General features: G+C 40.1%; 1 protein-coding gene across 1 annotated transcript in view; it reads right to left on the bottom strand.

Moving 5' to 3' along the window:
- LOC149183914 (oxysterol-binding protein-related protein 1A-like) overlaps positions 1-7,750 on the bottom strand; it is a 223,242-nt gene extending 215,492 nt beyond the window's left edge. Inside the window, exons 1-2 of the mRNA XM_089417309.1 lie at positions 6,464-7,750; positions 6,071-6,384 (exon numbers count right to left, since the gene is read on the bottom strand). Of these exons, the coding sequence (XP_089273435.1) occupies positions 6,071-6,384; positions 6,464-6,719 (570 nt within the window). The 5' untranslated portion in view covers positions 6,720-7,750. The remainder of the gene's footprint in view (positions 1-6,070; positions 6,385-6,463) is intronic.
- Positions 7,751-13,531: the final 5,781 nt, after the last annotated feature.

Below are 13,531 nucleotides of genomic sequence, written 5' to 3'. Positions count from 1 at the left end.
CATTAGAAGTCTCATACATGGCCTTTGTCTTATCTCACACTAATCCGGATTTAAATAGGAACGCAATAAATTACAAAGATAACCATAAATATTGAGATGCAACAGAAATAATACTTCATTTCATTAATGTAAAATACTGAAATATGTTTACAAACAGAAATGGAAATAAACTAGCTAGGGCGATGGTAGCTTATCTCTGAGAAGAGATGTGATGGCTACATGCCTCTGAACTATGTTACAATGAGGTTCAAAGGCCTATTTATTATTGAGAAACAATGGAAAACCCTAAACATCCAAAAACCTAACCCTTGGAGATGAAGCACAAAATTATGGGCCGTGTTTGGGTAAATTGGTACATCAACTTCCTAGGGTCGTAACTTTGGCATACAATCTCTGTTTGATGCGCACAATACCTCGTTAGAAATATCTATCCGAGGACTACAACTTTTGAGTAACCAACATGGAAGGATCCCCATGTTGGTCCTAGTTTTCCCAAAAACCGTCGTTTAAGGTCTCAAAACGGCTCCGGAAGTTCAGGACCCAAAAAACTGCCAAAAATAGTAAATTGTGCTACAATTAAGGAAACTGAAAAACTGAAAGAGACAGTTGTGGGGGTTCAAGTGGGATAGGCAAGTGGCCACCAACATCCACCTAAGTCATTCCTCCCCCCTTAGGAAGCAATGGTCCCCATTGCATTGAGTGCCCCCATGAGATGGGGAAACTTCTGCTAAACTTGGTCCCTGGAGAAATGTTCTGCAATCTCTGATGTGTCCAATAATGGTGGGAAGCATGGTCGAGGGCGATCCACATTGAACACTTGGTGCAAGCAAGCCAAGGAATGGGGGGAATGTTGTGCTCCAAAGCATTGTTTCCCACAGCCTTGGTAATGTTGTAAGGACCTTATCAGAGTTATCTGAGCTTCCAATGGGCTCTTGTAAGGTGTTCTTTCTGCAGATGCAACCAGACTTTGTTGCCCACTTGAAACTTGTGTGACACCCGATGTCGATCATGTCGTTGCTTGTAATTGGCATTTTCCACAATGGAGCGGCAATATATCGACACGTTGGGTAGAGGTGCTCCGGGAGTCAAATCGAACGAATGCTTGACCTGACAGTGCAACGGTACCCCTGTGGGTGAGGAGAAGATGTTCATGTCTTCTTTCATGACCGTATCCACCTGCTTTTGCTGCGTGGAGGAACCCTTCCCGAGGGCCATGGATGTGGCTACGATCTTTCCCTTACTTTGAGAGCGAACCAGAAAGAAAATGAATTTCCTAGTCTGGGAGATGATCTTACTGCATTTCTTAGCAGAGATCAAAGAGGTGGCAGTAGGTGGGGCTACCTCCAGTATCCTATATAATGAATTACCCAAAGAAATAATAACAGCGCGAGGCCTTGACTCATACACAGCATGTCACTTCCACAAGTATGGTTGGCCTAATAATACATCACAAACATCAAGAGGTGCAACATCACACAATACCTCATCTGTGAAGGGCTTGATGTTGTAGGGAAGGCGGCACTGCTGGTGAACTCGGAGATCTCATCCTTGGTGAAGCCACCCGATATTGTACAGTTGCGGGTGTGGTATGGTCAGTAGGCCCAGACGCTTCACGACCTCTGCTGAAATGAGGTTCTTTTGGCTGCCACTGTCGATAATGAATTGCAGCAGCGAACCCTTCACCCACATTTATGAGTGGAAAAGACGCTCCCCCTCCTTTGGATCTTCGGGCTCATTCTTTTGGATCTTGGTGGTGGCAACAGTGGCGCTAGGCTCCACATCAATGATCTGCTTCCCTTTGTCATTCCTCTTTTCGGGTTCTGACTCAGGGTCGGAACATGCATCTGATTCTGAAGCCTTCAACTCAACCACCAATGACTGCTTGGCTCGACACTCACTTGTGTTATGAGTGGGGATCTTATGGAACTCACACCACTTTCCTGTGTCCTTCTTTGACTTCGTGGTGTTGTTCTTTTCTTGCGGCTTCGATAGGTTGTCTTGGGTCACACCATCTTGGCTTTGTCCTTAGTTCTGCAGTTTGGGGAAGCCTTTCCCTTGCTTCGGATTCGTGGATCCAAAGTCTCGCTTCTTCTGTTTAAACTTCTGCTCGATCTTGACAGCGTATCAGTACACCGTGCCGAGCGAGGAGATGTCCAAGAACTCCATCTCGTCCTGGATGTACCTGTGTAGGCAGCCGCAGTATTTGAGTACCAAATGCCGCTCAGAATCCTTGATACCCAACTTTGTGCGAAGGGTATGAAAAATATTGGTAAACTCTAGCACGTCTTGGTCCCTTCCCTGCCGCAACGTGGTCCACTTTATGTATTTATCCTCATAGCTCCCGACAGGGTAGTACTACTCCTTGATGGCATCCCGGAATGAATTCCAAGTGGGCGAGAACAGTGAGGCCGTAATTTCATCCTTCTGCTCGCAGTAGGTTTCCCACCAGTCCCTGACATGGGGGGTGGCTTTGAGAAGAGCGAAAGTAATCTTTTCCCAGCTGGAAAAATCATGAACAGAAAAATACCCTTCTAGCATATTCAACCATTTATCTATGGCATTTGCATCTATCTAACCCTCAAATATGGGGATTTCAAAGTTAACTTGTACTTTAAAGGCTATGGCGTTTCTAAAGTAGCTATTGGAAGTGGACGTGTGGCCCCTGGGTAGCCGCTAAAGGCTCTGGGCAAAGTTGTCCATCATCGCGTTCCTTTGTCGCTCGAGGGCTTCTTCGAGCAAGATTTTGATAGGATCTCCTGCCCCCTCGTCTTTCTTTTCATCCGTTATGGGAGGTCGTCGAGATTTGCGAGGTTGATCTTGCAAAGGTTCAGCCAGACCGAGCCCTAACTCCTTATATCCCGACCTCGTTGGGGACATGCAAAGAAAAAACAAAGAAAGAGCAGACTGCTCTAATACCACTGATCCGGATTTAAACAAGAACGCAACAAATTACAGAGATAACCATAAATACAAAGATGCAGCAGAAATAATACTTCATTTCATTAATGTAAAATACTGAAATATGCTTACAAACACCAATGGAAATAAACTAACTTAGGCAATGGTAGCTTATCTCTGAGAAGAGATGTGGTGGCTACATGCCTCTGAACTGTGTTACAATGAGGCTCAAAGCCCTATTTATTATTGAGAAACAATGGAAAACCCTAAACATCCAAAAACCTAACCCTAGGAGATGAAGAGCCAAACTACGGGACCCGTTTGGGTAAATTGGTACATCAACTTCCCGAGGTCGTAACTTTGGCATGCGATCTTTGTTTGACGAGCACAATACCTTGTTAGAAAGATCTATTCAAGGACTACAACTTGAGTGACCAACATCGGTTGATAACCCATGTTGGTCCTAGTCTTCCCAAAAAACGTCATTTAGGGCCTCAAAACGGCTCTGAACTTCAGGACCCGAAAAACTGCCAAAAATAGTAAAGTGTGCTACAATTAAGAAAATTGAAAGAGACAGTTGTGGGGGTCCAAGTGGGATAGGCGGGTGGCCACCAACATCCACCTGGATCACATACATTTTGACAAGTTCTTGCATCTTACACATATGGAACAATATAACACAGCTATTGCAAGTTCTTCCTTGTTCTTGTCATCATAGGTTGCCTCATTAACTACAATGCATTTGGGGCTTTCTTCCCCTCCCCAACAATATTTTATGACTTATTAATAATCAAAATAATTTGTTTACCTTTTATTTCAAGATGACAGTTTTTTTTCCATTAAGCTTAAGCATATCTTATAAAACAAAACTTAAGAAGAAAAACCCCTTAAATCCTTAAGACTTCAATGACATCCCTTTTTTAAAAAGAAACATTCCTATCAAGAAAGACTAACCATAATTTGATTTGGATTATGTTGAGAATAAAATGAAAGATAACATTAATAGAAAAACACAAATATACAATGAAAACCAAATTTTACTACTCGAAGATTGACGAAAAACATTCTACATATACAATGGGTAGAGGGTAGAATAATAGTAACTATTTATGCTAAGAGATGTAACAGCCACACTTATTAGCAAAAAGCCAATTATAAAAAATTGATCATAGACAAAGACGAAGACAACAAGACAAAAGGTTATGCTTTGGTTTGTTTTCAAGAACAAGTAAAGGAGGAACAAACTCCAGTTACCATGCCCTCTTTGAGGAAAAGGTTATGCTTTGGTTGGTTTTCCACAACAATAAAAAGAGGAACAAAACCCCAGTTATCATGCACTCTATAAGGGAAAGGCCATTGCTTCACCGGATAATCTATGCTCCGCTGCATCATCAACTGCGACTGAAAAAGAGAAGTGGAAGCATGAAGCTTTAAAGAAGAAAATTCAAAGTTAACAGGAAATTATCACGAATAAAGCTTTCAATCTCAACCCCTATGTACATTGAAGAGAGCACCTCCAATAGGAAAGGTCAAGTCAGCATGAAGGCCCTGATTTTCCAGCCCAGCACACAATTCAGACATCGAAGCTTAAGATATGTTTCTAATCTGTTTATGTTCCAGGATTACATCTAAAAATCTAGTGAAAAAATTATGCAAAATCTATGTATATATCAGGTTTTTTTTATCTGGCTTTTAGCATGTAATGTTGGAAAACTCTGATAGGATGGAGGCAAGAAGTCATGTTTCCGAGACTAAACCTAGGCAAGAATGTACAAGGTGCTCTCTGGATGGAGGATTTATATATAAGTAAAAATCTTTCTTCGTGATATAAAATTACTGCCAATAATTAATTCTCCAGCTTTTGGGCCTAATAGCCTGCTCTTCGTGTAACAAGTCAACCCATACAACTGGAAATCTAGTAACAGGTATTAGCCCAGATACGCCCATAGGAATGCAGTTTAGCACTAGAACAACAACATTTGCAGTCCTCTATTATCCTTGAGATCAAGCATTTGATGGACTTATAAAACAAGTTCATGGAATCTGCCAAATTTTCAATTTCTTTTCTCTATTATTGTCGCAAGGTTTAATGGATAACACCATGTAATAAGTGAACTACCAAAAAAGTTTTAAAATGATGCACAATGAAAACGCAATACTGTATCAAACCCCAGCAAATGCAATGCTAGTCTATGCACAATCAATTTTTCAAGCTCTTCATGGCCTATTCGTCCCACAGTTTGCTGCGCTGTATGTTGAGCATACACTTTCCTTGGGATGGAAATCTATTCGCCATTTTCCTGTTTTAAAACAATGCAAACCGAAAATGCAATACTGTGTGAAACCCCAGGAACATGAAATGCTAGTCTATGCACAAATCAATGTTTCAAGATCTTCATGGTCTACGTGTCCCGCCAAAGTTTTCTGCGCTGTATGTTGAGCATAGACTCTTTCCTTGGCATGGAAATCTATTCTCCCATTTCCTGTTTTAAAATGATGCAAAATGAAAACACAATACTGTGCCAAATCCCAGAACATGAAATCCTACTCTATGCACAAATCAATGTTTCAAGTTCTTCGTGGTCTGTGTGTCCCACCAAAGTTTGCTGCGCTGTATGTTGAGCATACACTGTTCCCTTGGCATAGAAAGCTATTAGCCATTTTCCTCGTGCACGAGGGCAAAAAGCGATAACTTCAAATTTCATCTCTAACTTGACATTCAGTTTTGTCAAACTTGAAACGTTTTATATATCAATATGGATTAGCATGCCTGTGTCTTCCGCATGGTAACCACTCTCGTTAGTGTTTCATTCCAATAGCTTGTTAATAGACTTGTTAGAGGGTAGGGACACCAAGGTGGGAGTGGGACTAAGCAGGGGTGATGGGTTTCCACTAAGAGAAAGGAGCCTACAGAAATTCTAGAAAATGCTACCTGACTAGCAGATGAAATAAAATCGACAGCGAAAATTGGGGTATCTGAAATTCTCCGCTTTAGTATGCGTCTCTGTCTATGGCTTTTCGAATCTCGTTGACCATTTATTGTAATCATCATAAGTGTGTCCTACGCAGCAACTGAATTTATACGAATTATAAAAAGCTCCAACTAAAATTAACACTAAAATAATGAAATTTTGAGCATTATGAACCAGAATGCATGTAAGCTGGAATTTACCTTGAGATGAATCTCTCCAAATGGTTTTCTCTCCTTTGAACCAGCACGACCATACTTAGACTTCTTTATGACCTTCAAAGATTCCTCTCCAATAACACGTATCCCTTTCTCGGTCTCTTCATTAACGGCAATCTTATCGGGGCCATGGATTTTGTAGTAGGACAGAACTCCATGCTGAAGAACAAACCAACGGGACTTCCATCCTTTGCCGTAATTCACCCATTTATACAAGATCCCCGCAACGCTGGTGCTCACCTTGCTCGTCTCTTGGAAGCCTTTGGAGCCTTTGGAAGAAGCTTCAATCTTCGGTCGCACTGAACAAATTTAAATTTTATTTTATTAAATTGATTAAAATGAAAGAGAACAAATTTTGCATAGAGCTTTTTCAAATACCTGCCGAATAAGGCGACCTCCCGCCATTCGGTTGAGCAACAGATATCTCGTCAACCTGGTTTACGTGATTATTAGCGGCATTATTTGACGGGCTTCTGCTCAATGCCGGACTTGAAATCTTCAGAGACTTGCCAGATCCGTTCGCTTCCAAAGGAGCAGGCGGTTTAGATGCTTTTGTTCCGCTAACGGACGGACTTCCTTTATCCCTTTCGAGGGATACAGGAGAAATGCAACAAAGAGGATTCATTTGAAACATTTATGCCTCAACTTTACGCTACTTAGTAGCATTAACCAACGGAGTAGCTTATTTACAGTGCGCTAACGAAAACTCTTTGTTGAAGAGGAGATTAATTACAATGCATTGACAGGAAAACTATCGATCTTTGTAGTCGATGTTACAAATTACGATGAACAGAGGTTCACGAAGAGGACTTGTACCGAAATTTGGAAACAATGACGCACAACTTCTCAAATTTGCGGATTCAGGACGATATACAAATAACTAGAAAGCTAACTTTAAGAGCATTTCAGCAGATTTATCGAATTTCAGGCTTCAGGAAGAAGTTCAAATGACTGAAAAAACCGACTTCATGAGCATTTCCGGCGAATTTATCGATTTCAGAATATAGAACTTCACAGACGAGCTCCGGACCGAAGGCAGGCAGTACTCCTAGAAATTAACGTGATCTTTGTCTTTTGTGCGACAAAAAGGCTGTGCGCCTTCCACTATCCACACAGAAAGGATTCCGTCGCGGGATTCGAACCACAAAGCAGTCGAACTCAAACCGCATTGCAGGAAACTCAAAGGCCTAGAAGCAAATCTTGCAGGTATATCGCTATGGAAACCCGAATGAACACCAAGAACGGAGTTGCGTACCTCGATCCGACAATGCTGCCACGAGTTTTTAAAGATGTCGAGCCTCAGGCGGAATCGAACCCTGAACACATGGATTTCTCGATCCGAGACAGGACACTCCACGGCACAAGGCAGATCGCACATGGTCTGAATCAGCTCGAAGCGGCAAATCCGTTGCAGCCCTCATGGATTTCGTCAAGCTTTCCTTCCGCAATATTATCAGTAAAAAAGGATGCCCGATGTTCCTGTCACACCGATCCCCCATTACCCTGCATATTCCACCCTCTTGATTACACTTCAACTGCCTGCATCGCCATCATGAAAACCAGTCTAAACATCGCTCCACTTGGGTCCATCTGACGGCTTTCCTGCGCCAACCACGACCAATGAGGACCCCTGCCATCGGATAGGGAAAATAACACTGGTCTGAAATTAATGCTGACTGGACGAAAAAGCGAGAAAAAATAATTTTATTTTAGCCACACTCTTGAAATTAACTAGAATTTTAAATCGTCCTTTGCATTTGAAAATCAGTTGTTAACTGTGAATGAGCAAATACGCCGTCTTCCCCGCTGTGAGCAAATCTCGGACGTGAGTGTGGGACCCGCCTTTGGACAGGGAGTACTACCTAACGGTGCCGTACTATGTAGACGACGATGTGATGACGGCGTTAAACGTTAATGCGGTTGGATGCTTCCTTTCCTCGTAATTTAATTTTTAGTGAATCTTAGAAAAATTGAATTAATATTGGTTCGCTAGTGAAATGAGAAAGAAATTATTTTAATTGTTATGAGATTAAAAAATATTATCTTCATAACCCCGGAATGGATGTAGTGAAATGATATTTTAAGGTTTATGAGATTAGAAATAGTCCATGAAACTATTAATTTTTTGTTTTTTATTTTTTGCAGTTTAATTTTTTCTTATTCAAATTGATGATGCGCTGGTTGAACCTTTCAACAATCCCCTCGCTGAAAAGACAATGCCAAGAAACTAATGCTAACATATTCCCATAATTTTCTCTGATGTCTTTGAATGCATCACATTCCAAAATGAAATGTTTTTATGAGTCCATTGTCCTACACATGCAAAATGTACACACTTGTTCTTCCCAAGCTTCTTTAGGTTTTTTCCACCGTCATGTTTCACACCGAAGTTGATGCAAGTTGGTCCTTAATTGAGCAATAAACCTTTGCCCTCCACACCGAAGTTGATGCAAGTTGGTCCTTAATTGAGCAATAAACCTTTGCCCTCCACAAAGTGCTAACTCCAATGAACTATTTTTGTTGTAGATCACACGTAGGGTTGAATTCCTCAATGTAGTACTTCTTCTTTCTACCCAGCTCTTTTCCCCATACCCTTTTATGAAACTTCTCCATAACAAAACTCTTTAGCTCCTTGTTATTTGTGGACAAGCATTGAGGTAGATATTCCATTTTTGCATCCATGTGTAGTTTTGTTTCATCCATGTTTTTTTTCTTTCACTCGTGCCTTCATTGAAGATATCATTAGGCCATCTACTTGCTCCCATTTGCTCAATTCTTTTTAGATATCTTATGAGTCGCACCATAGCAATTGCTTCGATAGGGGTTGCTCCTGTTTCACTCAACATTATCTCATAAGGTACTGAATTTTTTATTTTGAACTTGCTCATGATCAAGCGTTTTTGGATTTTCTCAATTTGTTTCCATATTGAGACAGGGGTGCTGCTTGTGAAAATTCCGCAACAGCAAACTAATGTTACTTCTCCTACTTGTTAATCCATATAAGTTATTTATTGTGTGCTACGGTAAATATCGAAGTAAATGCTATTGCAGCCTTCACTTAATTAAATATTATGCAAAAAGAAAATACAACACAATAGACACCGTTATTTTTGGACAAATGTCCTCGGAAAAACCCAATGCGGGAAAACCATTACAGCAGTTCTGAAGGTTTATTATTATTAAACAGTAGCAAATTCTGAATACATCTCTGAATACCCCTCAGGTTATTCAATTACAGAGAGAGAAATACTGGCATAAATATTTGTGAGATTACCTCACACTATCTCTAGAAATCTTCGCTTATCTAGCCCCAAAATGGTTGCCCCTTGGCTTTTATGGCTGCCTTTGCATTGTAACTGCATTAGCCTAGCATCAAGCTCTTTGGGGACAACATCAATCCTCTAGCTAGTCGATTTGTTGCCTAAGAGATTCGATTTCTGCCTCCCGGTCTCACACCCTGACTCTCAGCTTCTAAAACTTGAATTCCCTCTGCAAATTTTCGACTCCCTCTTAGCTTTTGCACTACCTCTGTGTGGCTTTGCGTTAGCCCCTCTAGCTCAGCGCTGGCACTAGTTGATTACTCTCTACCTCTCTCTGCTGATGATTCTCCGGCTGAGAAAAACTCTCCCTCTCTGGAAGCTATCCTTGCCCCTCAACTACAAGAAATCTCCTTGATCGAAATTTCCTCTTAAGAACTTCTCACTTCAAAAATTCGATAGTTTGATCTCTTGGTGTGTTTTCCAAATGACCCTCAAGCCCCTTCTTATAACTTTCTGTTGGACAACCAACGGCCTAGATTAACTCCTAATCAAAAGCTCAGATCATTTTGGCTTGCTCTTCGTCTTCTTCTAGAAGTTACACCCACAATTAGATTAATACCCATTAATATTTTAATTTTCCTAAGTTTAGACTTAGGAGCTCCATTAAAAAAATTATTTATTTTAATAAAATCATTTCTGGGTGGAATTTCCCAAAACGCTTCCTGGTTCTTTGGAATACATGTGCCCAAGCCTCCTCACAAAATTTGAGGCCTAGATCACATTCGATGATGCCCCAAATCAATACTGCTAGCCCACAATTCATACCCATATAGCATCACTGGACAAACTAGGAGTCCAAAAAGCACTTTAATCATTTTCCAATCCCATAATCTCTACATATGTTTTGAAGAGAATATAATGCTTTCTACCCTCCTAAAGTTCTCTTCTTTCTACAGTCCTCCCAATTAATTTTGTTGTTGAAATCAATCCCAAGATACTTGTACTCATTTACTTCTTCAAGAATGTTGCTTTCAAAGAAGAAAGTATGTTGGCTCTGCTTCCTTTTATTAGAGAAAATCATTATTCTGGTCTTGCTAGTATTGACTTGCATCCCCACTGCTCTACAAAAATGCTAAAGGGCATATAGGAGCATTTGCAATTCATGGGCCGATTTAGAAATCAATACAATATCATTAGCATATAAAAGAAGCTTTATCACAAACTCCCCCATTTGAACACCATCTCCACCTTGCAGATTTAGCCACTCTTCTAGTTTATCAATATATAAACCAAAAAGAGTAGGGGATAAAGGGAAACCTTGCTTGACTCCAATGTCACTTCTAAAACTTTCTGAAATACCTGTTGTTGTTCTAATTTTGACTTTCACCTCTTCATAAAGTCTATGGACATCAGCTCTATAATGCAACGGAATTTCAAGTTATTCCATTCTACGCCAAAACTTATCTCTAGGGACTATGTCAAATGTCTTTTTGAAGTCAACAAAGCAGTAGAATACTTCTTCTTTGTCCTCCCAAACCTTTTCAACAATGTGTCTCAACGTGATACTATGATCCACTATAGAATGCTTTGACCTAAAACCCACTTGTCCTCTTGCCCTCTTTTCTTTTACTTCTGCCCACTTACTGATTATATTTTCTACCATGCTGCCAAAAAACTTTGCAAATAAATGATTGATCATAATGGTTCTATAGTTGGAAGGATTATTAATGTCTCCACTTTTAAAAAGGAGTATTGCTAGGCTAGTTGTCCAGTCTTTTGGGAATCCTTGTTGAATGATGTTGTTGAATATGTCCATGATGTGTGGTGCAAGAGTGTTCGTTCCCCAGTTTAGATACTCTGCTTGAAGTTCAACCAAGTCCTTTGCCTTTCTTATTTTCAGCTTCTTAATTCCAATCTCCACCTCGAGTAACGTGAAGAGCTTTGAAGTTGTGTTGATCCTAGGGGGAGGCTCCACCTCAGATTATTTCTCATAGAGTTGCCTTGCATATTCAAACCATTGATTGGTTGTAATATTATTTTCAATTTGCTTCTTCCTTGGTTGAAGTTCCTACTAGAAAAGTTTTGGATTATTCTTGCTTAGATATATTAGTTCTTCTCACCTTGTTTGCATGAACTCATCGTTTTCCCTTTTTAGTACCTGCTTATATAACTTTACATTCATCTTCTCCTTGCCTACCTTTTTCAAGGTTCTCCTTGCCATTTTACATTCATCATTAAACCAAGAATTTACAGGAAAATAATTTGATTATGATTTCCTATTATTTTCTCTTTTGCACTTCTCAATTGCACTTTGAATTATTTGTTAACTTGAAGATTTTGAAACCAATTTTCTCCTTTTGAATTAATCTCTCTAACATTGTCTTGAAGATAGTGCAATTTTCTTATGTTAGAATAATTTTTCCCCTTGATAGTGATTGCTGAGAGCATGGGTTTTCCTCCTATGTTGTCTTTCTTCTAAACATGATAACTTCGTATAAATTGGGTTATGGTCTGATTTCAAGTCCCAAATATGTTCTCCAATCTTAACCTCATCTATCTTTTCTATCAAGCTTTGTGAACACATCACATAGTCAACAACACTTGCCCCATTGTATGTGTTGTAAGTGAAGTTCCCGTACCTTTTCCATCTATCTAGACCATTGCAATTAATTAAGTTGAAAGCCCCAAACAATGTAAGCAACTCTGTAAAAGCCCTCGTGAAAATTCCATGTAATAAAAATTAAAAACAATAACCACAATTGATGGGACACTTATTCCAAGTTGAATGTTGGGCAATACATCCTAGGGGGTGTTCATTTGGTTGTTTGTGGATAAGAAAATTAGCATAGGTAATGACTAAGGATTTGGAAAGGCAAAATGGAATTTTTGGCACAATTATTTATGAAAATAATGGAAATTAGGAAAAAAAGGAGGTGAAAGGTCACTGGTTGCATGTGAGGAGAAAAATGAAGCAAAATAATGGAAAATGAAGAAAATAGAGACCCCATTCATAAAAAGGATTTTGAGATCAATTGGTAACCTTTTGTAAGTTTAGCTTTGGAGCTCTCTCATTATTCTCTCTCTCTCATACACACACACACTCTTGGACACTCAGACTTTCTTAGAGCACTTTGGCATTGGAGCAAGAAAGGAAAAGAAGGCAAGAGGAAGCAAAGACCAAGCAGGGAAAGGCAGGATCAAGCAACTACAATAGGCTTCATTGCAGGTATCGACTTGCATGTGTATTTTCCTTGCTAGATTTGACATGCATGGTATTGCATGTGGTTCTTTTCTATCATGGCATGGGGTTTTGCCAAGTGTGGTGGTGTTTTTCTATTGATTTGGGGTAGCATCGGATGTGCTCTAGCCATGAAAATTGGTGGAGAGGATAAAGCACATGAGATCTCCAAGACCCATAAATGGTTTGGACATATTGTACCTGGTTTGGGAAATATTAAAATAATTAATATTTTTAATGGAGATCCTAAGTCTAAACTTAGGAAAAATAAAATATTAATGGGTATTAATATAAAACTGGGTTAGAAGGTTACAAAAGTCATGGATCAAGCCAAATCTAATCTTAGCTATTGATTAGAGATTTAATCTCGGCCGTTGAAGGACCAATATGAAAAGTATAAGAGGAGGCTTGAGGGTTAGTTGGAGAACGCACCACAGTGATTAATCATTTGATTTGCTAGAGCGGGGTTGCTAAGCGAAGTCGAATCAGTGATCAGCAGCAAGGGGTAGTGAGTACTAGACAGAGAGGCAAAGATAGTGCAGAGAGACCAGCGCAGAGGTAGAGAGTGAGATGCAGCAACCAAAGAAGGCCACGTAGAGCCCAGCAGAGACAATGCAGAGGCCAGAGGGCCTACATCATCCACGCAAAGGGTAGCAGGAGTGACACAGAGGGTCCCAGAGGCTGCGCAGTGCCTCAGAGGGCTGACATAGAGGGTTTTGAGGCTGATGCAATGCTTCAGAGTTGCTGGAGAGGGTTTCGTGAGACAGTTTTTCTGAATACCTATTTCTGAATAGAGAGGTATTACTATCGGTTGTTTTTCTTTGTCAGGTGAGCCAGTTTGGCACCCAGTTGTACTCAAGGAAATACTACATAATAATAAATCCTCAGAATAGTTGCACCAGTTTTCCCGCATTGGGTTTTCTCGAGGAATTTTGTCCAAAAATAACG

This window comes from Pinus tabuliformis, chromosome 3_2, assembly GCF_031772625.1.
Source record: "Pinus tabuliformis cultivar Carrire ecotype Pingquan chromosome 3_2, CPIR1, whole genome shotgun sequence".
Lineage (NCBI taxonomy): Eukaryota > Viridiplantae > Streptophyta > Pinopsida > Pinales > Pinaceae > Pinus > Pinus tabuliformis.
Note: the sequence above shows the minus strand (reverse complement) of the source record. Positions and strands in the feature narration are given on the sequence as shown.